The 21,193-nt window shown below is 40.4% G+C and overlaps 1 protein-coding gene across 1 annotated transcript in view; it reads left to right on the forward strand.

The window, feature by feature from the left end:
* The window catches only part of SRGAP1 (SLIT-ROBO Rho GTPase activating protein 1), a 399,631-nt gene that overhangs the window by 216,511 nt on the left and 161,927 nt on the right, over window positions 1–21,193 (forward strand). The window contains exon 3 of the mRNA XM_006886050.1: window positions 8,035–8,197. Within this exon, the coding sequence (XP_006886112.1) occupies window positions 8,035–8,197 (163 nt within the window). The remainder of the gene's footprint in view (window positions 1–8,034; window positions 8,198–21,193) is intronic.

The raw sequence follows: 21,193 nt of genomic DNA on the forward strand, positions 1-21,193 counted from the left end.
TAGCAGTCCAGTTTTGCCAGCACCATTTGATGAAGAGTCTGTCATTTCTGCATTTGATAGGCTTTATTTCCTTGTTGTATATCAGTTGACCATAGATAGAAGGGTCCATTTCTGGGTTCTCAATTCTGCTCCATTGGTCTATGTGCCTGTCATTGTACCAGTACGATACTGTTTTGGTTACTATTACTGTGTAGTAGGTTTTGAGGTCAGGGAGTGCTATGCCTCCCATTTCATTTTTGTTTTTCAGAAGTGCTTTGCTTATTCGGGATCTCTTTCCTCTCCAAATATAAAAAAAATAAATAAAAATTATTTTATATTGGTTTGCTGACAAAGTTCTTATACATTGTGTTTTACTCTATCCTTCATTCACTTGATACTACTATTAAGTATATCAGTTTGTCCTACTATGGTGGCTGCTATGCCACCAATGTATTTATTTCTACTTCCACCAGGGTCATCCATGGTAGACAAGTTTCAGAGGGCCTTCTGTACTAAGACTGAAGAGGAAAAAAGGCCTGGGTTTATGTACTTCTGAAAGTCCTATGGGTCACAACAGAGCACTGGCCAGTACTGGAAGGTGAAGTCTGCCTGGTTATCTTAGGAGGGGCTGTAGAGAAACAAACTCTTCCTTTCTTTAACGGCGACTTTATAGTTTCATTATAGGTTCCTATGGGGCTTAGGATCCTACACAGGGTTCTCTAGGTTACAAGGGGCTCAAAATACCGTGTCTGAAACAATAGATATCTGGGATGGTGAAGATAGCACACAGTACCAGGTAGTATTTTGTCCTATATTATGAAGGGTTACAATGGGTTGGAGCTGACTCAAATGACAGCTAACAACAATAGCAATATATTCTTGAACTGGAGTGATGGGAGGGATACCATGTAGAAGTCTCTTAGATTAGTCCAGCTGAGGGTCATGGCAAGAACTAATAACGCTGGAGGTAGAAAGAGAAATAGAGCCATTTTGATGTTGTTCTTAGGTGCTGTCGAGTATCCCGCACCATTATCATCTCTGACACATGTAAGTTCATTGCTGCAGTCAGTGTCAATCCATTTCATTGAGTAACTTCCTCTCTTTCTCTGGCCCTCCACCTTTATAAGCATAATATCCCTTTCCAAGGAATAGCCTCTCCTAGCACCATGCCCAAAATATATGAGGCAGATTTCACCATCCTTGCCTTTAAGGAGCACTCTGGCTACATTTTTTTCAAGAGAACTGAAATAGATGGGCATGGGCCACTTTGAATCAGTCACATGATGTATTGTGCTGAGAATGAGAAACTGAGGAAGAATGGTGTTGCCTTCATAGTACAAAAGAGAATGTTCAAGATCTGAAGTACAGTGTTGTGTGTGATAGGATACTGTCCATACACATACAAGGAAGGCTAGTTAAGACAACTATTATTCAAATATATGCACCACCAACTAAAGCAAAAGAGGAGGAAACTGAAGATCCTGCCAACTTCTGCTGTCTAAAATTGACCAGACATGCAATCAAGACCTGTTTAGGAGATAGTAAAAAGGCAATGTGTTATCTTGAATTATACATTGTCAAATGCTTACAATGAAAAAATTTTGCTCTATTGTTTTTAATTATAATTTTTTAAAAGGGAGTGCAGACTTTACTTTCTGGAAACATAGTGGACTTTTGTTTTAAGTGGTCTTGATGCAGTTCCTACTCAAAGCAGCCCTGTGTACAACAGTATAAAACGCCGTCCAATCCTGTGTCATCCTTACAGCTAGTGCTATATTTGGTCCCACTGCAGCCACTGAGTCAGTCCATCTTGTTGAAGATCTCCCACTTTTTTAAATTTACTCTCCACTTTACCATCCATGATATCCTTCCCCAGGAACTGGCCCTTCCTGATAACATGTCCAAAGTGCAGCAGACAAGGTAATCCCTTCTGCTGCAGAACTCCCAGAAATTTTGGTTAAAATATAACAGACAGCCTATTACATGAATAACTCTACCCACACAAAGTAAGGGAAATTTCCAGGGACCACAAACAAAAGAAGGAACTGAAAACCACATGAGAGTTCAGGCCTTTAGACCCACATGGGAATGAGAGAAGAGGTCTATGCAAAACAGAAGATTGGCACAGACAGTTTGGGCCGCATACTTTGTTGTCTTAGTCAGTGAAAGGGTGACCAGAACATCACTTCCTTGCCTGTTTAAGGAGACAGAACTGTCAGTCCAGCCTGGGTGCTAGGTCGGAAGGGGCTGCGGGGGAGTGAGGCCTTACCTCCTTCCATAGCATTGTTGCTCCATGGGAATTCCTTTGTGACCTGCACTGTCCCTGAGATCCTTCTGCAGAAACAAATGCAGAACTATCTGAAAGAAGCCATTCTTATCCTGGGCTGTGGAATCTCTCGTTTCTTTGTTTCTAAATGACTTCAACCTCTAGTGGAGGCCCAGCGCGGAAACAAGTCTTAGTGATAATCCCAGAGTGAGCAAATATCAAATGTACTTACCACAGAATCTGGAGCTAGAAACAGGAGACGAGCCAGTCACATTTGTCGTAGCTGTTCCTTTTGTAGGGAGACTTGGTACCACAGAGGTTACATGCACAGCTGCTAACCGAAAGGTCACCTGTTCAAACCCATCTGCAGGAGAAAGACTTAGTCTGCTTACAGCCTTGAAAACCTTATAGACAGCTCTTACTCTGCTTATAGCGTGTAGCTAAAATTTGGAATCAACGCAACAGCTGTGGGCTTGGTTCCGTTTTATTTTGGTCCCTATTAAAAAATAATCGCCACTAAGACATTTCACCTATTCAATAAATTGGTGGATTTGGGTTTTTTATTTGTTTTTAAAGTTCATTCTTACCCATTCTGTGCTTGGTCATTGATTTTAAGTAAAAACTTGCATGCACCCAGGCACATTATCAGATCTCACTTTCTGTCTCTCCTGGTTGGTTTGATACCTTTATATTAGCAGAAATTTTCTTTGACTTGAGTGAGTTGATTGTGGAATAATCTGGTAAAGACCAGATGAGTAAGTCTATGGAATGTGCAAAGTAGGATTAAGAAAAGTCCAACAACAGACTTAATTTTTTTATACTTGTTTATTTATAAAATTTGAATACATTGTTATCCAGACCAGATTCTTCCAATTTCCGTTACTGCACCCATCCATCAAATTGTACAACCCCATGAGTAATCCCCCTCCCCCTGCACATCCTCCAGAAATGCACAATCTGAAGAGGATAACATTGATAAATGGGACATTCAAAAGTTTAAATCCCTGTGTGCATCTGAAACTTTTTCCAATGGGGGGGGAACCCCACCCTACCAAATGGGAACAATTTGGTAATATCATCTCAGACAAGAGTCTCATAACAAAAGTTTACAGAATACTCCTGGGACTCCACAAGAAAAAGACTCATAACCCAGTTACAAAATGGACAAAAGACATGGAAAGAATTTTCAGAGAGGAGGATATTCAGATAGCCAACAGAATCTTGAAGAAATGCTTAAAATCTCTGGCAGTAAATAAGATGCAAATCAAAACCACACTGAGAAACCATCTCACCCCAGTAGCAGTGGCAAAGTTTAACAAGGGCAGCAAGTAATAAATGTTGGAGAGGATATGGCGAGATAGGAACTCTTATATGTTGCTGGTGGGATTGTAAAATGGTGCAACCATAAGAAAGTTTGGTGCTTCCTCAAAAAGCGGAACATAAAAATTCCATATGACTCAGCTATTCCACTCCTTGGAATATACCCTGAGAAAATGAGAACAGAGGCTCAAACGACGGAATTTTTAATAGAGGCAAACAGACCTCAGTTTGAACCCTGCCTGGCTCTTTGAGCCACTTTGGTCTAGTCTCTTCATCTTTCTGAGCCTTGGTTTCCAATTTGTAGAATGAGATTACATTAATATTAAGTGAGAAACCTAAAGAATCCCTTGATATGATTTGATAGCTGGCACAGGGTCTGCATTCTGTAGTCTTCCTCTTCACCAAACAAATGCCACTTCATGAGCATTGTGCCGTCACTAATCACTCAAGGTCCCTTCTCCAGTTTTGCAGTGTTTGTGGTATACAGTCTTGCTTAGCATAAAGCTGGCACTGCGTAGTGGAAAGCCCAAAGTTTAGCTCAGCTTCCCTTGACTCAAAGTCTATCTCAGACACCAGCTTTGTTGTTGTTAGGTACCCTCAAGTCAACTATGACACATCGTGACCCTGTGAGCAGTAGATCAGAACTTTGCCCTATCTTGCAGCATTTCTGGTGATCTCCGCCCTGCACAAGCCATTGTTACAGTCATTGCATTATTTTATGTTATTGAGGGTGTCTCCCTCTTTCGCCAAGCCTCTATCTTTCCCTGCATTTGCCTTTTGCCAAGGACTATCTTCTCCTGATAATGTGCCCAGAAGACATAACATGCAAGACAAGTTTCACCATCCTTACCTCAAAAAGCACTCTGCTTGTACTTCCTTCAAGACAGATTTTTTGGTTCTGTTGACATTTCTTGAGATATTCCATACTCTTCAGTCACACATCTGAAAAGCATGGATTTTGGTCAATTTCAACAGCTGTTTGGACAGTACACAACAAAAGCATGGATTTCCCCCCCCCCCCTTCTTCCTTATTGATTGTCCAACTTTCATAAGCATGTAAAGCATTGGAAAATATCATGGCTTGGATCAGACCCATCCTTAGCCTTTAAACTGACATCTTTACTCTTAAACACTTTAAAGAGGTTCTTGGTAATAGATTTTGCCAATGCAGCACATCTTTTGATTTCTTAAGTGCTGTTATCATGGATGGTGATTGTGGATCCAAGTAAAATGAAATTGTTGACAACTTTCATCTTTTCTCCATCGATCATGGTATTAACTATTGATCCAGTGGTTGAGGATTTTTGTACTAGCTTTAATCTTTCGGAATTATTTTGCTGTTTCACTTTTCTTATTGATAACATTAATATAATTTTTTCACTTTAAAGTTATAGTTTTGACGGTTAAGTAGACTTAACTATCTCTAAAGTATATAGAATAGCTGTTGATAGAAATAGCTAACTTTATTCCGTACTTGCTGTTTATGCTCAAGACACTGCTGTAAGCATTAAAAAAACTATACTAACTCTAATAATCCTCATAATCTTCTTGTGAGAGATTTATTGTTGGGTTTTTTATTTTAACCCATTTAAATGAAATAATTGAAGCTCTAAACCACAAAAACATCACTCACTGCCATCTAGTCAATCCCTTTTTGTAGCAGCCCACCATTAGGTTTTCTGACGACAAGTCCCTACAGGAGAATTTCCATCTTTCTCACTCAGAGTGGCTGGTAGACTCAAACTGACCTTTTGGTTAGGTTAAAATCACCTGCCAAGACTACCTGGGTTGTGGACTTGGATTTGATCCTGGATAGCCTAAGTCCAGTCTCCTTTACCACTATACTGCTTCTCCCAGTATATACTGAGTACATGATGAAAGCAACAGAAGTGCTGTCTCCAGTAGACTTCAGCTCACAGTGAGCCAGAGTGTGGTAGAAGAGACCTGTGCTCCCCAGCATTTCAGTGGTCAGTTTTCCAAAAGGAGCTTACCAGGCCTTTCATCTGAGAGGTCTCTGAGTGGACTTGAACTTCTAACTCTGGTTTGCAGTTAAGTACTTTGATGGGTTGTACCCCCAAGACCTCCTTCAGAAAATGGCACTTAATGATTTTTAAGTCAATAATAATAGTGTTTTCAATGAATGAAATAAGATTTCTTTGAATGCTTATTATGAGTATGGCACAGAAAACAAAAAGAAATATTCTCAAAGATATTACGGGCTATTTTGGCATCAGAAATACACATTAAGGTTAATATACTCCAAACCAAAAAAGGAATTACCATTGAGTTGATTCTAGCTCCTGCCGGCCCTATATGTTGTTGTTTGGTGCCGTCGAGTCTTAGACAACTCATAGCGACCCTATGAACTAAAGGCCTGAGCACTGTTCGTACATAGAGTTTCCGGAGGCAAGCTATTTCGGAAGTGGATACTGCTTGGGCTTCCAGGCTTGATTTAGTCGGGAAGCTTCAGCCAACATTGTCCACCATGGGTACCCATTACCACGATTGGCACATCACTGTCACAGTTTTCAATCTCCTGGCAAGGAGAACTTCCAAGACCCTGGGAGGAGCCAACCAGGAACAACATGGCGGCTTCCTCTCCCAGCTGGTCCTGTATAGCAGAATAGAACTTCCTGCCCCACAGGGAATCCAAAAAATGCAATCGTTAAAAAAGCAGAGTGTCCTGTCTTTCTACTGTGGATACATGGGGGGATGGAGGTGTGTTTTAAATGGATAGTTTTGCTTAGAAGCTTGGAACACACTATTTGATTAACTGCTGGTTAGCAGTCAAGAATTTAACCATTGCAATACCCGGACTCTTGATTTTTTTTAGGTTAACAAGTATCATTTACTTCTTAGCTTTGTAGACAGAGAATGTCAGCACACAGTCCCTTCATTACCTCTCTGAGAACCACTCTCCCCTGCTCCTTGGCTCTGAGGGAGGAAGGGTGATTCTTTTCCTCCCTGCTCTATTGCTTTGAGGGAGAAAGGGGGTTTCCTTAGCTGGTGGGTGTGAGTCACAGCATGCCAGTGGAGAGAGGAGATCTCCTTCCGAGGTGCACATGGCTGGGATCCTAGATTAAGAATTTCTTCACACTCCTTCCTGCTTCCTCTTTTTTTTTCCTTCTAGAGAGGGTTTTGGCTTGATGCCAAACCCTGAATCTGAGAAATTTAAGAGAAAAGATCTTAGTCCTTTTTCCTAACTTAATCACTATTTGAGGGTCCTGAGTGACTATAAATAATAGAAGGATTATGTGTCTATTTAAATGGACTTGTCTCCCTAAGTTAAATAATCTGTGTCCTTTTCTATTTTTGTAGTTAGTTTTCATTTTTTGGTAACAAGTATCAGATTTAAAATGTGCTGGTTGGTTTGGTTTGGTTTTTTTTTTTAATGTGCTGTTTTAACCACTTTAAAGTTTATGAATCATTGACATTAAATACATTTCACATTGTTGTGCAACTGTCACCATTAACCGTTTTCAGAACATTCTTAGCACCTCCAATTGGAAGTCAGTATCTAGTAACCTATGACAGACACCCCATTCTTCCACAATAATTAATTTGCTTTATGCCTCTCAGTGCCTATTCTGGATATTTTTTGTAAGTGAAATCATACAATCATCATTCATTTTAAAGGTAAAGACAAATATTTTTTAAGTAAAATAATAACAATAGATAAAGCAAAACACACATTTTGGTTTGTTGTTTTTTTTTTAAAAAGGAAGCATTCTAGTTGCTCACCAGTTTTGTATAGTGTTTTTAAAGATTTTTTAAAAGTTTTCCTTTGTGCCTCATATTCACTTTTTAACATTAGTCTCCAGAATAAAAGAAGATACAGTAAAAGAAAAAAGTGAACTAGTTTAATGGGCTTTAAAAAAGGACATGTGATGGTCATGTAGCCAACAAACCTCATTACCATTCGCAGTCTTTAAGGCAGTCCTATAAAGTTTGGACTCCCAGGAACACCCTTTTGGAAGCTAGAGGTTATGTATGAAAGGATTAATAAATAACCCCCAAATTTATGTCCCCTGGAAATCATAGCTGGCCAAATGTTGCTCCAGCAAGAGACTGGGCATTCAAAGAAAACTGTGTGCAGAACCACAGTCTCTGGGAAGCAGTAGTCACTATAGATAGTTTTGTTGGGTTTTTTTTTTAAATCTCAGTGTAAGCATAAATTGATTTCTTCAGTGAACTGTTTGGTGGTAAAGGCTTGCCTGAGCACTATTCATTTTAGAATCCTGTGGCCCTTGTCAGGACGGCGGGGTTTTACTGGTCCGAGTTTTCCCCTCCAGTCCTGTGTACTGTCCACACCTAGAGAACTGCTCATAAGCTGTTGAATGGCCTGGTCTGAGAAAAGCACAGGCGCAGAAAGAACAATACTCACCTGTGTTTATCTTGGTTATTTCGCTTTGTGAACTGGGGCATCTTTAAATTGGTGGTAATTGTGTCTGCTTGTCTTCATGTCCTAGGAAAGACCAGAACCTCTTGTCTCCTGTGAACTGCTGGTATTTACTCCTGAACCAAGTGAGGAGAGAAAGCAAAGACCACGCAACCTTGAGTGACATCTATCTGAACAATGTGATCATGCGATTCATGCAGATAAGCGAGGACTCCACCAGGATGTTTAAAAAGGTAACGTCATCAAGGTTTGTTCTTGCAGGTGGCCTGTGCATGTGTGCATGTGTGTGTATATGTACTTGCTGATCTTCCTGGAGTCTAGTACGTGTTCCTGGGGGAGGCAGCTGGAGTGGCGATGATGTGGAAGGTGGAAAGCCTGAAGACACTGCCTCTTGTTTACCATTCGTCCCAAAAAAAAGGGTTTTGAAAAGTTAACCTCTCCTCTCCTTGCTGTTACTGTTTCATTTTCACAGCTGCTAGCCAGGCAAAGGTGCTCTTCATATAGAACAGAATAGGTTTGGAGATAGACAATTAATGACTTGCAATGACTAAAGATGTGCTGTGGATGCTATTCATTGCTGAAAAATGAATCTCATTATAAACAAATTTAAAAAAAATAAGCAAACTGCGAGTATTTAGATACATGTGTGATTATTTTAGTTATAATCAACTTTTATTCTCCTGGAAATCTACTATTTGATCTATGGTATGTGAGCTTATCTTATTGAAGGACAGTAAGAAATAGTTTGTTATAACTTCAGCGACGCTGCATTGAAAAACAAGGAACTCATGCAATAGTATTCAAAATGGGTAACCCTGGAGGACATTATGATGAGTGAAATATCTCAGTCTCAAAAGGACAAATACTGTATAGTGCCACTGTTGTAGAATGCGGCTGATATCAAGGTGGGGGTAAGACTGAGGAAAACTGGATAAATTATGTATACTGCATTGAAGCCAATGAGGGAGAGAACAGTTTAAAAGTATTTTAGGGCATTATGATTATCATAAGAGTTCGGAATGAGGGTTGCAGAGTGGAGTATACTCAGGGTGGGGGTGAGGGGGTGTGGGGGGGATTGTATGCCAATGAAGGTGTTTTTTTCTTTTGCTTTTCAAGAAGAAGAGCAAACTAGGGGTGGAGGTAGGGTGGGCAGGGAGAAAAGTGCAACAATGAATGAATGGAAATCCAAAATTTCTGTAAATGTTCATTGAAATTAATTAAAAAACAAACAAACAAAAAACCAAACCAAAAAACCTATCAGCAAATGCAGGAGGTAATGAATGGAAATCCAAAATTTCTGTAAATGTTCATTGAAATTAATTAAAAACAAAACCAAAAAAACCTGTCAGCAAATGCAGGAGGTAAACTATCAGTGCTGTCGTGGGATTTGCCTAACCATAACCAAGCAACTTGACTGGAGCCAGAGTTGAGAGCAGTGCCTTGAGCCGAATTAAAACTTCATAAATATCCACAATAATAAAAATATTATTTTACAGGCATAATAAGAAGTTTAATCCTGACTAGTCGTACTTATAGATTTATAATCACTTTACTTATGTTCAAGGAGCCCTACTGGTGTGGTACACCACATGTTGTTGGGCTGCTAACCAAGAGATGGCCAGTTTGAATCCATCAAAAGAAAGAGGGGTCAGTCTTCTCCGACTTATAGCCTCAGAAACCTAGGGCAGAATTGCCAGGAGTTGGAATCAACCTGATGGCAGAGGACTAGCTTTGGACCTGACAAACATATAAACAATGTTGGGAAAAGAGATAACACCTGCAGATTGCCCCTTGGTCACTGGGAATGGATGACTGAAGTGGTAGACAAGCAGACCAGGGTGGAAGAGCCTCAAACCATGTGTTTGGAGCTCACACATCTTGTGAAAAACAGAATCATCGCTTGTGCTTCTTTCTCAGGGATGTGTATCCAGGTTTTTTCTTGCTCCCACCAGATCTGCAGCAGAGGTTGTGAGAGAGTCACATGAGAAAAATTTCTTCAGGGCACGGAAAACTGAATATTGAAGGCTTCTTATCATGGTTACTACTCTGAGCCAGCTCTCGTTTGTTTGGACATTTAATAATAATATTAACAATAACAAAATTGGACCATTTCCTGTGTAGAGAATGCAGTTACTTGCCCAGTGAGACTGGCTTTCAGGTTTTTTTTATTTAGGTTTGGTTTTGGGGTGGGTTTTTTTTACCTTAAAGTTTGTAGGACAGGAATTTCTTCCCCCCCCCCTTGCCTTCCTCCCCTTTGCTTTGCGCTGGTAGTATTTGGTAAGTAATTATTAGTCTCCACGAGTGAGGGGTGGGGAAACAGCATGTAGATTAATGACATATTTATGTTTCAGAGAGGCCATTTAGCACAAAGACGTAGTGTTAAGCATGCCAGCTGGAAAACTTCTTTGTCATGTTTGATGTATCCACATTAGTTTTCATTTCTGATCTAAAAGCAAATTTCACAAACTCTTAAGTCATCTTTTGCTTTATTAAATAGGAGCAAGAAGTGTTTTAAACAAAGGAGAAGCATTTCTTGCATTATATCTGAGACCTCATTCACTGCAACAGAGATTTGGCTGTGTACTTGCTTTCTTGTTTTAAGGAGCATCTCCTATGCTAAAGAGACAGTGTGAGGTCTGATAAAGGCTACATAGATGAAGGAAAATGAGGCCTTACACCCAAGGAGGCCGCAGCGTATCCAAACGTGGAAGGAAGTACTGTCTAATGCCTTCCAGTAATGGGGGTGCTGGCAGCTACTCAGCCAGGGCCTCCTGGAATCAGCACCTCAGTTGAGTTCATTTATTTACTTATTCATTCGTTCAACAAAACATCTTTAAAATGCCTGCCTGGGGAAGCAGTGAAAAGGCATGTCCCTGCCTGCAAAAAACTCATTATGATAGTTAACAGTTAGGGGGACTGTACTAGAGGAGTGAGTACACAGCAGACTCTGAGGACTGGTAGGCTGCAGATCTCAAATACTACCTAGGAGTCAGGGAATTCTTTAAGGAGTTGGAACACTGGAACTAAGACTTCTAAAGTAAGGGGGAGTCCATCAAGCAGACAAGAACAATGAACTATTAAGGGGCAAAGAGGGCAGTTTGTACAAAGACGGGAGTATTCGAAAGCATGATGTGTTTGGGAAAAGGAAAGATTTTGATGTGACTGGAAGTGAGTGTTTCCAGTTGAAGTAAGGTCAGATAAGAGACTTGGTCTGTCTTGTTATTTTTGCTGTATCTCAAACACCTCTTGCTGCTGGGTCAGAACCCACTTGAAGCGACTTTTCTCTGGGTTGTTGCAGGCTGTAAGTCTCGTGGAAAAAGATTGCTCATCTTTTTTATGTGGGGCTGTTGATGGATTTGGACTTGCAGAGAGGTGCTACCTTTGATTTACCAGCATAACTCTACAGACTACCCAACCAGTGTTCCCTCTTAGTTACCTCGTGCTGTTATAACAGCTACCACAAGGGGATGGTTTTAACAAGCAGAAGCTTATTCTCTTCCATTTAGAAGCCTAAAAGTCCAAATTCAGGGTGCTTAGCTGTTGTTGTTGTTATGTGCCGCTGAGTCATTTGCGACTCATAGTGACCCTATGCACAACAGCCCTAAACCCTGCTCTATCCTGTGCCAATCGCACTGCCTCCGACACACCCATCCCGATTACCCCAGTCACCGAATCAATCCATCTCATAGAGGGTCTTCCCCTCCTGTGCCGTCCCTCCACCCTACCAAGCATGATGTCCCTCTCCAAGGACCAGTCCCTCCTGGCAACATGCCCAAAGTATGTCAGACGAAGCCCCAGAATCCTTGCCTCCAAGGAGTTGCTTGGTTTAACCCTCCCCAGGATGGATCTGTTTGTTTTCTTGGCAGTCCATGGTACATTCAGTACTCTTCTCCAGCACCACAGCTCAAAGGCGTCAATTCTCCTTCTGTCTTCCCTAGTCATTGTCCAACTCTCTGATGCATAACAAGTGATTGCAAAGACCATGGCCTGTATAAGGTGCACCTTAGTCTCCAGAGAGACACTGTTGCTCTCGAGTACTTTAGAGAAGTCCCTAACAGCAGACTTTCCCATCGCAATATGCTTCTTGATTTCCTGACTGCTGGTGCTAACAGTGTTGACTGTGGAGCCGGGCAAACTGAAGCTGTGAACAATCTCAATCTCCTCACCATCAATCCTGACGCTGCCGATTGGTCCAGTGTAGGGGAAGAGAATTCTGGTGACTTAGAGGTAAGGAATTGCTCTGCCAACTCAGAAGTACGTGGTTTGAATCCACAAGGGGAAAGATGGGTAGTCTCTTCCCATGTGAAAATCCCCTGTGCAGTTTTACTGTCTCTAAAAATCTGTCGGATGGTCAGTTATGAATTGGTCCCAACTCGATGGTACACAATTACAACAAGAAGATCTTAGAGGGAGCTGCACTCTAACCCAGATGCCTCTTTACTGCCTCTGAAAACCCGCAGAAGGGTCAGCTATGAGTTGGTTCCAACTCGATAGTATACAAGAAGAAACTTTAGGGAAAGGGATTTCTGATGACCTTAGTGGATGGTGAATGGGGAGTTGTACTGCCAACCCAAAGGCAAATGGTTCAAATCTACCAGCTGCTCTGAGGGAAGAAGCTAAGTAATCTCCTGCTTTATGATTACAGCCTCTGAAAGCCTGCCGAAGGGTCCTGGCAGGTCGTCCATTTGGACTCCATAGTAATGAATGAGTGAGCTTTAGGCGAAGGCTTGCTTTCTCTGTTGGCTGTGAAGAAAAGGCCTTGTTCCTTCAGCATCTGTTCGCCAGGCATTCCTTAGAAATCACCGTGTGTCCTGGCATCCCCCAGTGTCACAGACCTTCTTCATGAAGACTCAAGTCCAAAAGGATGCATTCCATTCCCGGAGATTCTTCCCTACTGGTACTGAGGGACCCCTATCTGAGCTCACTTCTTTACCCTTTTAATTCTAGTGAGAAAAATTTTACAGTTCATACCCTAAGGAAGCTTCCTATACATGATTTGATTAAGACTGTTGCACCTCATCCTTAATTATCTTACAACTGTTTGGTTTAGCAGATCATGGAGGATTGTTACTTAGCATTCACATTCTATAATTACCTACGTGGTTTTAGGAGACACAGTTCAGTCCATGACACTTGCCAAGGTGCAAGGATCTGGATTTTCTAAATCAGCATCGAGCATTTGGTTAGTGTTGATGGAAACCCAATCCCAGGGACTTGAATTTGAATCCTAGTGCTTCCTCTGGGTTCTTGGGAGGTGATTCTGCTTCTCTTCATCTATTCTTTCTTATCCACAAAATAAAGGAGGGATATTATTCCTACACGTCTTAAATTGGATTTTAGGGCAAATAGACTCTGAAGCAGAGGTTTGAATGTAGGGGATTGTCTGAGGATTTCTGCCCACAATCTCCCTGAGAATGAGCACTGCAAGACTGAACCCAGGAAGAAGCTAATTCTGTGCAGTCAAGATGGAGCGCCTGGAGACAGAGTCATCATGGACCTGACCTTTGTATTCCAGTCACTGGATTCCAGCTGCCTTTGGGGAGGGCCTAAGTAATTTTGAGGGCTAGGCAGCTCCCTCTGGCAGAGGGGAATTCCTGAGGGCAAGTCCCAGAGAGGGACTCAGCTGTGAGTTTTCAGCATCTGAAGCCAATATTCCCATTAGCCAGGGGAACGCTTTCCTGGCTCTTGAACGGGGAACTGGGCAATGCACAATAAACACTCCTCTCTCTCTTTCTCTCTCCCTCTCCCTCTCTCCCTCCCTCTCCCTCCCTCTCGCTTCTCTCTCTCTTATCTAACAGTTTTCTTTTAACCAGATTTTCTGGAACTCAAAGAATGGTACTTTTTGCAAAGTGCCTAACTACAAAGGGTTCCTGGTTACTCTGCCTTTTAAAGGGAGAACCTCCAAGTTTCTTGAATAGCACTCTCATTCCTACACTTAACAGATCCTTTTGGAAGTTAACCATCATTACAATGGTTATTGGTTGTCATGGAGTTGAGTTGATTCTGACTCATGACCATCTCATGTTTGCAGAGGAAAACTCTGTGACTTTTCAAGGCTGTGGCCTCTAGGCAGCAGACTGCCAGGCTTACCTTTTGAGAACCTGTGAGTGGCTTTGAACTGTCAGCCTTTCAGCTGGTAGTTGAAGATTTTACCATTTGTGCCCCAAGAGCTCCATCTTTACAATTTTGTTGCTGTTTGGTGCTGTCAGGGTAGCTCCAGCTCAGAGTGATGCCATGTAAACACACTGAAGCCCTGCCTGAGCCTGTGCCAGCCTCACCATCTTGTGGTTTTTAAACATATTGTTGCTATTCGTGTGCTTGTCTATCTCATTGAAGACCTCCTTCTCTTTTGCTGACCTTCTGCTTTTTGAGCATGATTTTCTGAGGGCTAGTGCCTCCTGACGACATGACAAAGTATGTGAGATGAAGTCTCACCATTGTTACTTCTAGAGAGCGTTCTGGCTACACTTCTACAACAGATTTGCTTGTGTCTGTGACAGTCAGTGATATAGTCAGCATTCATCATTAACACCTCCATTAAAAGTCATTGATTCTTCTTTGGTCTTCTTTATTCATTGTCCACCATTCACATGCATGTGCAGCAAATGAAATAACCATGGCTGGAGTAAAATTCACGTTAATCTTTAATGTGGGTATAGTAAATGATTTCATATACTTGTTAGGAGAATTCTCTTTAGCTTCGTGTCTGGATTTACTAAGTCTTAGGTAATGTGAGAAGAAAGAGATAACCATGCTAGGAAATGTGGATGATCAGCAGAAGGAAAGATCCTCAGCCAGATGAACTGACACAGTGACTGCTGCAATGGGCTCTCGTGTTGTCAGGAAGTTTGAGAATGGCACAGGATAGGAGAGGGTTCAGATCTGCTGTTTATAGGGTTACTATAAGTCAATGACACCTAATAATAACAACAACTAATTGATTCAGTGACTGTGATAATCGGGATGGGAGTGTCGGAGACAGTGTGATTGGCACAGGACAGAGCAGAGTTTAAAGCTGTTATACATACGGTTGCTATGAGTCGCAAGCAACTCGACGGCACATAACAACAACAACGTTTCATTAGTATTTTTCTTATTTTATGGATTACAAATATTTCATGTATCTTTAATAATTATGCAATATAATATATGGAATTCCTGGGTGGTGTAAATATATAAGCCGTTGGCTCCTAGCCGAAAGGTTAGCAATTTGAACTCAAACCAGAGATGCTTCAAAGGAGAGGCTTGGTGGTCTGCTTCTAAAACTATGGAATTCTGCACTGTATAAATGGACCACCCTGTATCAGATTCAACTCTGGGACAACTGACAACAATGATAAGATTTTAATAGGCATTGTATTAAATATATTCTCATTATGGAGAAATTTTATGGCACATCTTTCTAAAACGCCAAGATCATAAAATTCTGTTCTATCACTTATTTTCAAAATCTAAACCATGTTTCTAGGCAGGCTCTAAGAAAAGTGCTTGTGACCTCATTACTTGTAGGGGAATTAAAATTTTATTTTCCTTGTAAACAATTAGCAGTGAATCAGGGAAAAACTAAGCGAGTGTCCTTGTTGTTCAGTGCTCCAGGCCCCTCAAATCCTCTACAGTCATTTCATATTGAGAGTCATAATGCTGAGCCTTCTTTGATTTCTTCATTCATTCAACAAGAAGAGGTCTTCAGTTCTACTCTCTGATCCGTGTAGACAACATATGCATGGACATGGGTGGTTCTGCTTTGCCCGTTTACAGTCTGCTTCACTATTTTAGGAGAAGAGCAGAATTTGGGACTCATGGTCCACATGGAGATGCTGCTAACCAAAGAGTGATGCCTCCCTGGTGGTTCAAATCCACCAGAGAGTCCTCTCCTCAAGAGAAATATAGGTGATCTTCTAGACTGTTTACAGCCTCTTAAAACCTACTGATTGCACTGCAGTCCTGAAGGTGCGCGATTCGAGTCCACCAGCTCCTCTGTGGGAGAGAGATGGGCAGTCTCGTCCTGTGCAATTAACTGCCTCTGAAAACCCACAGGAGGGTCAGCTATGGGTCAGTTTTCACTTGATGGTACAAAACAACAGCAGCAAAACCTACTGAAGAGTCAGCTATGAGTAGGTTCCAACTCCATGGCAGTGGCTTTGACTTTTTGTCCACATCGGTCTGTTTCATTAGCAGCCCTCACTATTTCCCAAAGAACAAGGAGTGGTGAAGTGCCTCTTCTCCTGCCCTTCAGCTCTGATCCTGGAGTCATGAGACTCTGCTGTCTTCTTTCCATTACTCATGCTGAGAGAGTGTCCTTCTGCATCTGGTTCAGTGCTGCAGCCAGAAAATGTGCCGCACATAAAAATATAATTACTATCAGCAGTCACAGTTGCAAGAAAGGTTACAGCCTGCCTGAAGTAATCACTTTGATTATTTAAGCACCTGATCACAAGATCTTGTTTACCAGTTTGAAGAAAGTTAACAGAAGCAAGCCATTTAGTACCTTGAAATGGTGCCGTTTGAGTATGCGAAGTTGTCTCTGCATGTCCTCAATCACCTTGACATCTGTCATTTCCTCCTGGATTGTTTTCAAAGTAGTGATTTGTCCTTATCCGTAATTTCTTTGCATAAATGTATGTAAAGGTTTAATTTATTTGATCTCTTCATCAATGTTAATGACATGTCTCAGCTGCCGTTAGCCGAGTTTTAACTGTGCACCTAGCAGCCAGCTCTGTTTTTCATGCATTACCTTGTATGCCCTCTCAGCACCCAGTGAGCTAGCGTTAGAATCCACTGTTTGGAGCTGTGGAAACCAAGTACTGAGAGACATAAGAATCAGACTGGCTGGTGTGTCATCTTTTTTTGCTCATGTCTTCAGTAGTTCAAAGCTATTTTGGTCTTTGTTGATGGTAACAAGATCTGTCACTCAAACGTCAGCCAAAAACTCTTGACAAGTGGAACACTTAGACTAGCATCCTTGGCTCTATTCACTTTTCATGAGTATCCTGAGATGAAAATCCTGCAGGACCATATCAAGTTTGCCAAATCTATCAAGCATTCTAAGTAACTCAACATGGGATAAACTTGCTGCAAGCAACTAAAATTTCCCCGACTTTGGTATATGTACTATAGATTATCAGATTCAGACTCAGGAATGAATTTACTTTGGTTATTACTGATTTTATGGTTTAAATGAAAAAAGAAGGAAAGAGTACTAGTAGACTTTGGAAATTTATAGGAGTAATTTTTTCAAGTTTTCATCAAAGCCAGTCATATTCTATTTAAATATTTCACTGTGGAGCAAACAAAAACATTTCATGAAGAAAAAATAAACTATACTTTCAAGTCTCTACCTCTTGATCATTGCTGTCAAGTGATACCCAATGCACAGCTGACCCTCCAACAGGTTTTTAGAGGCTGTGGAGCTCCTGGGATGAGATTACCTGTCTTTTTCCCCCTGGAGCCACTGGGCAATTCTAACCATCACGAGTGGTTTAAAGAGTTGCGCCTTACCAATGATGCCACCAAAGCACTGCTATACTTTGAAAGAGACTATTCAAAATAAGATCATATTCAAATAGACTCTTTAATAAAAGGTACTAACATACAAATTCTAAGATTATGACCTAGGTTTTTGTTTTTAATATTTTACTTTTCAGTATAAATTTACACAGCAAATTGAATTTCCATGTGACAATTGCTAAGATATTGTTCAGTGACATTTAATTACCTTTTCTACAATGTATCAGCTTTCTCCTTAAATGTGTCCTGGTAGTATACTAGTTCCCCTGCATTTTTTAAAAAAATATAATTGTCATTTTAATGAAAGTTTACAGAAAGGATGGGTATTCATATATTCAGTAATACACATTTTTCCCTTCCCCCAGTCTTATTCCAGTTTTTAATTGTCAAGGAAGACAAATTAATATTAAATCAATAATATCTAATCTATTCCTTTAAAATAGTTCTTCCCTTCCCCTCTTCCAATGTGGTGTTCATTATTTATCCATTCGTTCCCTGCTCTCCCCCAACTCCATGTCTATCCTATTTTATAACATTGGTCTTATGCAGTATTTGTCCTTTTGTTCCTGAGATAGTTCATTCAACATAATGTCCTCCAAACTCACCCATGCTGTGTACTGTTTTACAAGTTCATTGTTTTTCAGTGCTGTGTACTAATCCTTTGTGTGAATGTACCATAGTCCTCTGCCCAGTCATTTGTTGATGAGAACTTGGACTGCTTCCATCTCCTCACTCTTGGGAATAATGCTGCAGTAAATATGGGTGTACACACATAATTTTGTGTAACAGCTCAGGTTTCTTTGGCATTTATCCTCACTAGTGTGATAGCTGGATCAAATAGTATTTCCAACTTTTTGAGAAAGCACCAGGCTGCCTTCCATAATGATTGTACCATTTTACATTCCCACTAGCAGTAAACGAGAGTTTCAATCTCTCCACAACCTTATCAGTATTTGTTGTTTGATGCTCTGTTGAGCTTTGCTGTTGTTGCTGGAGTGAGATGATACGGTTGTTTACATTTTCATCTCTCTGATAGCTGGCGATTATGAACATTCGGCCATGTGTTTGTTGGTCATCTGAACTTTCTTCTTGGCTTAAGTGTCTATTAATATCTTGTTCCAATTTTGTGTTTGGTTCTTTGTTGTTTGCCTCTTGTTGAAGTGCTGGAGTATTCCATAGATTTTAGATCTGAGACTCTTCTCAGATAATGTCATTGCCAAATATTTTCCCCTCACCCTGTGGGCTTTCTTTTCATTCTCTACCCTTCTCTTCTTATCTTTGCTTTATAATATATTTTGGCCTTTTGGCTTCATATTTGTTATTTTTAATGGTACTTGCTGATTATATCCTTTAAATTTTTTTTTTTGTTCCAGTCCGTTATGTATCACTATAAAGTGAGCTTTGGGAATAGTTTTCATTCAAGGTTTAAAGACTGTCTAAGAACAATAGTCTCAAGGAATTCTCTAGTTTCTATATCTGAGCTTTTTAAGATTTTGAGCTCTGTTCCTATTTTTTTGCATATTGTGTTAGGGTTCAGATACCATGGCCTGGAGCAGAATGACCAATAGTGGTGACCAAACATCATCTATTTCTTCTAGTCCCAGGGTAGATGAAGCCATGGCTCATGTAGACTAATATAGTCTTGTAAATTAGTTTCTTCTCTGAAGCTATGACTTAGTTTTAAGGGGAATGGAAAAGACTCTCTATTTTTAATTAGAAAACTAAGCAGGAGTGTTTAGAGATTGCTCGAAAGTGCTGAAGTGCAACGATATCATTCTGGAGACTAAGGTGTGCCTGATACATGCCATGGTCTTTCAAATCACTTGCTATGCATCAGAGAAGCTGGACAATGGCTATGGATGATAGAAGGAAAATTGATGCCTTTGAGCTGTGGTGCTGGAGAAGAGTGTTGAATGGACTGCTGAGAAAATGAACAGGTTTGTCCTGGAGAGGGTGAAGCTGGGCTGCTCCTTCAAGGCAAGGATACTGAAGCTTCATCTGACATACTTTGGACATGTTGCCAGGAGGGACCAGTCCTTGGAGAAGGACGTCATGCTTGGGAGGATGGAGGGACAGCGCAGGAGAGGCAGACCCTTGTTGAGATAGATTGATTCAGTGACTGGGGTAATGGGGGTTGGTGTGTCGGAGATGCTGAGATTGGCACAGGATAAGGCAGAGTTAGTCACAGGTGACTAGATGACACATAGCAACAACAACAAGCAGGAGTGGATCCACTTCCAAAATAGCTTCCCTCAAGAAACTCGATGAACTTGGAGAAACGATAAAAGTTATACAAGTGTTCAGGTCTTTCTTTAATAGGGTCAAAATGAATCATTTACAACTCAATGACATTTAACGATGAAACAATTTAAACACACGCACAGAGATAAAGTCTACTTCTCTTTTTTAATGTAAACATACATATTGTAGAAATTTAGGGATTTGCCTTGGTAACCTAAAGGCAGCACCTCTCTGGTGATTCAAGTCCACCAGTAGCTGCACAGGATGAAGGTGAGCAGTCTCCTCCCATGCAGTGTGCAGCCTCTTGAAAATCTGCTGGAAGGTCAGCTATGAATCATATATAAAAAAGGGAAATAACAATTAACTATATTAACACACTCAGCTGTTTATATTCTTCTATAAATTTAAGAAATTTGCTGTTTCTGTACTTTGCAAAACTTCCATTTCATTACATATTGCTTGGTAACTTGCTATATTAGTTGTCTGTTAATAAAAATAATTGTACTTTCTGTGTCTTGAAATAATATTTTTAAAATAAGGTCTTTAATAGTGTTTTCCCAACTACATGATAATGTAGCGTTTCCTTGGTGGACATTTATATAATCTACATATAGTCCTGATGTTTTTTGTTATACTAAATTTCTTTAAATAGAAATATTGGTCAAAGGATGACATTAGAATTTCATGGTTTTTAACTTGGCTTTTTTTGTGGTAATGATGATCATGACTGATTTATCAATGAGTAATCCATTATCTGAAAAATAATGTGACTATTTTATTAGCAGAGAGCTGTTGCATGCGATTTGGTGTGCTTATGCAACAGTGGTAAATAATATAGCAGGACTAATGTTTTTATATCATTTTGGTGCAGTGTAGCGGAAGAATTTAATGGTATTTGTGTGGCCTCAAGGGGTAGCTTAATTATTGATGGGACCTGGAAAAAATCAGTAAGAAAAGTTCAAGCGAACAACACTAGTTGTTTTTCTTGAGTTTTGTCGGCTCTATGTGGCTTGGTCACTTTTTTTATAAATAAAACAAAACTACGTGTCTCCATTTAAGATTCTTTTTGAAAATATTTTGGAAGATAGTTCTAAATTGTATTTCTAAGTTGTTGGCAGGCACATAATTGTTACATGAATAGAAGCTGTTGCTGATACTGTTCTTGAGTTTATGGCATTGCTTTTATCAGTAACAACAGGGCATGTGCAGTTAGCCTAATTTTAAGTTTACCAGATGTGTTATTTAATAAAAGTGGTTCAGAAGCTTTTTCAAAGTCTTCTAAAGAGGACATTAAGCGGCTGTTGCAGTATGTCTCTTTAAGAAAGTGAGTTAACAAGAAACTCATGCAATATTATTCAAAATGGGTGACCCTGGAGGACATTATGCTGAGTGAGGTATCTCAGTCACAGAAGGACAAATGCTATATGGTGCCACTGTTGTAGAATGAGGCTGGCATTGGGGTGGGGGTAAGACTGAGAAAA

This window comes from Elephantulus edwardii, unplaced genomic scaffold (assembly GCF_000299155.1).
Source record: "Elephantulus edwardii isolate Elephantulus edwardi_28Jun2011 unplaced genomic scaffold, EleEdw1.0 scaffold00047, whole genome shotgun sequence".
Taxonomy (NCBI): Eukaryota; Metazoa; Chordata; class Mammalia; order Macroscelidea; family Macroscelididae; genus Elephantulus; species Elephantulus edwardii.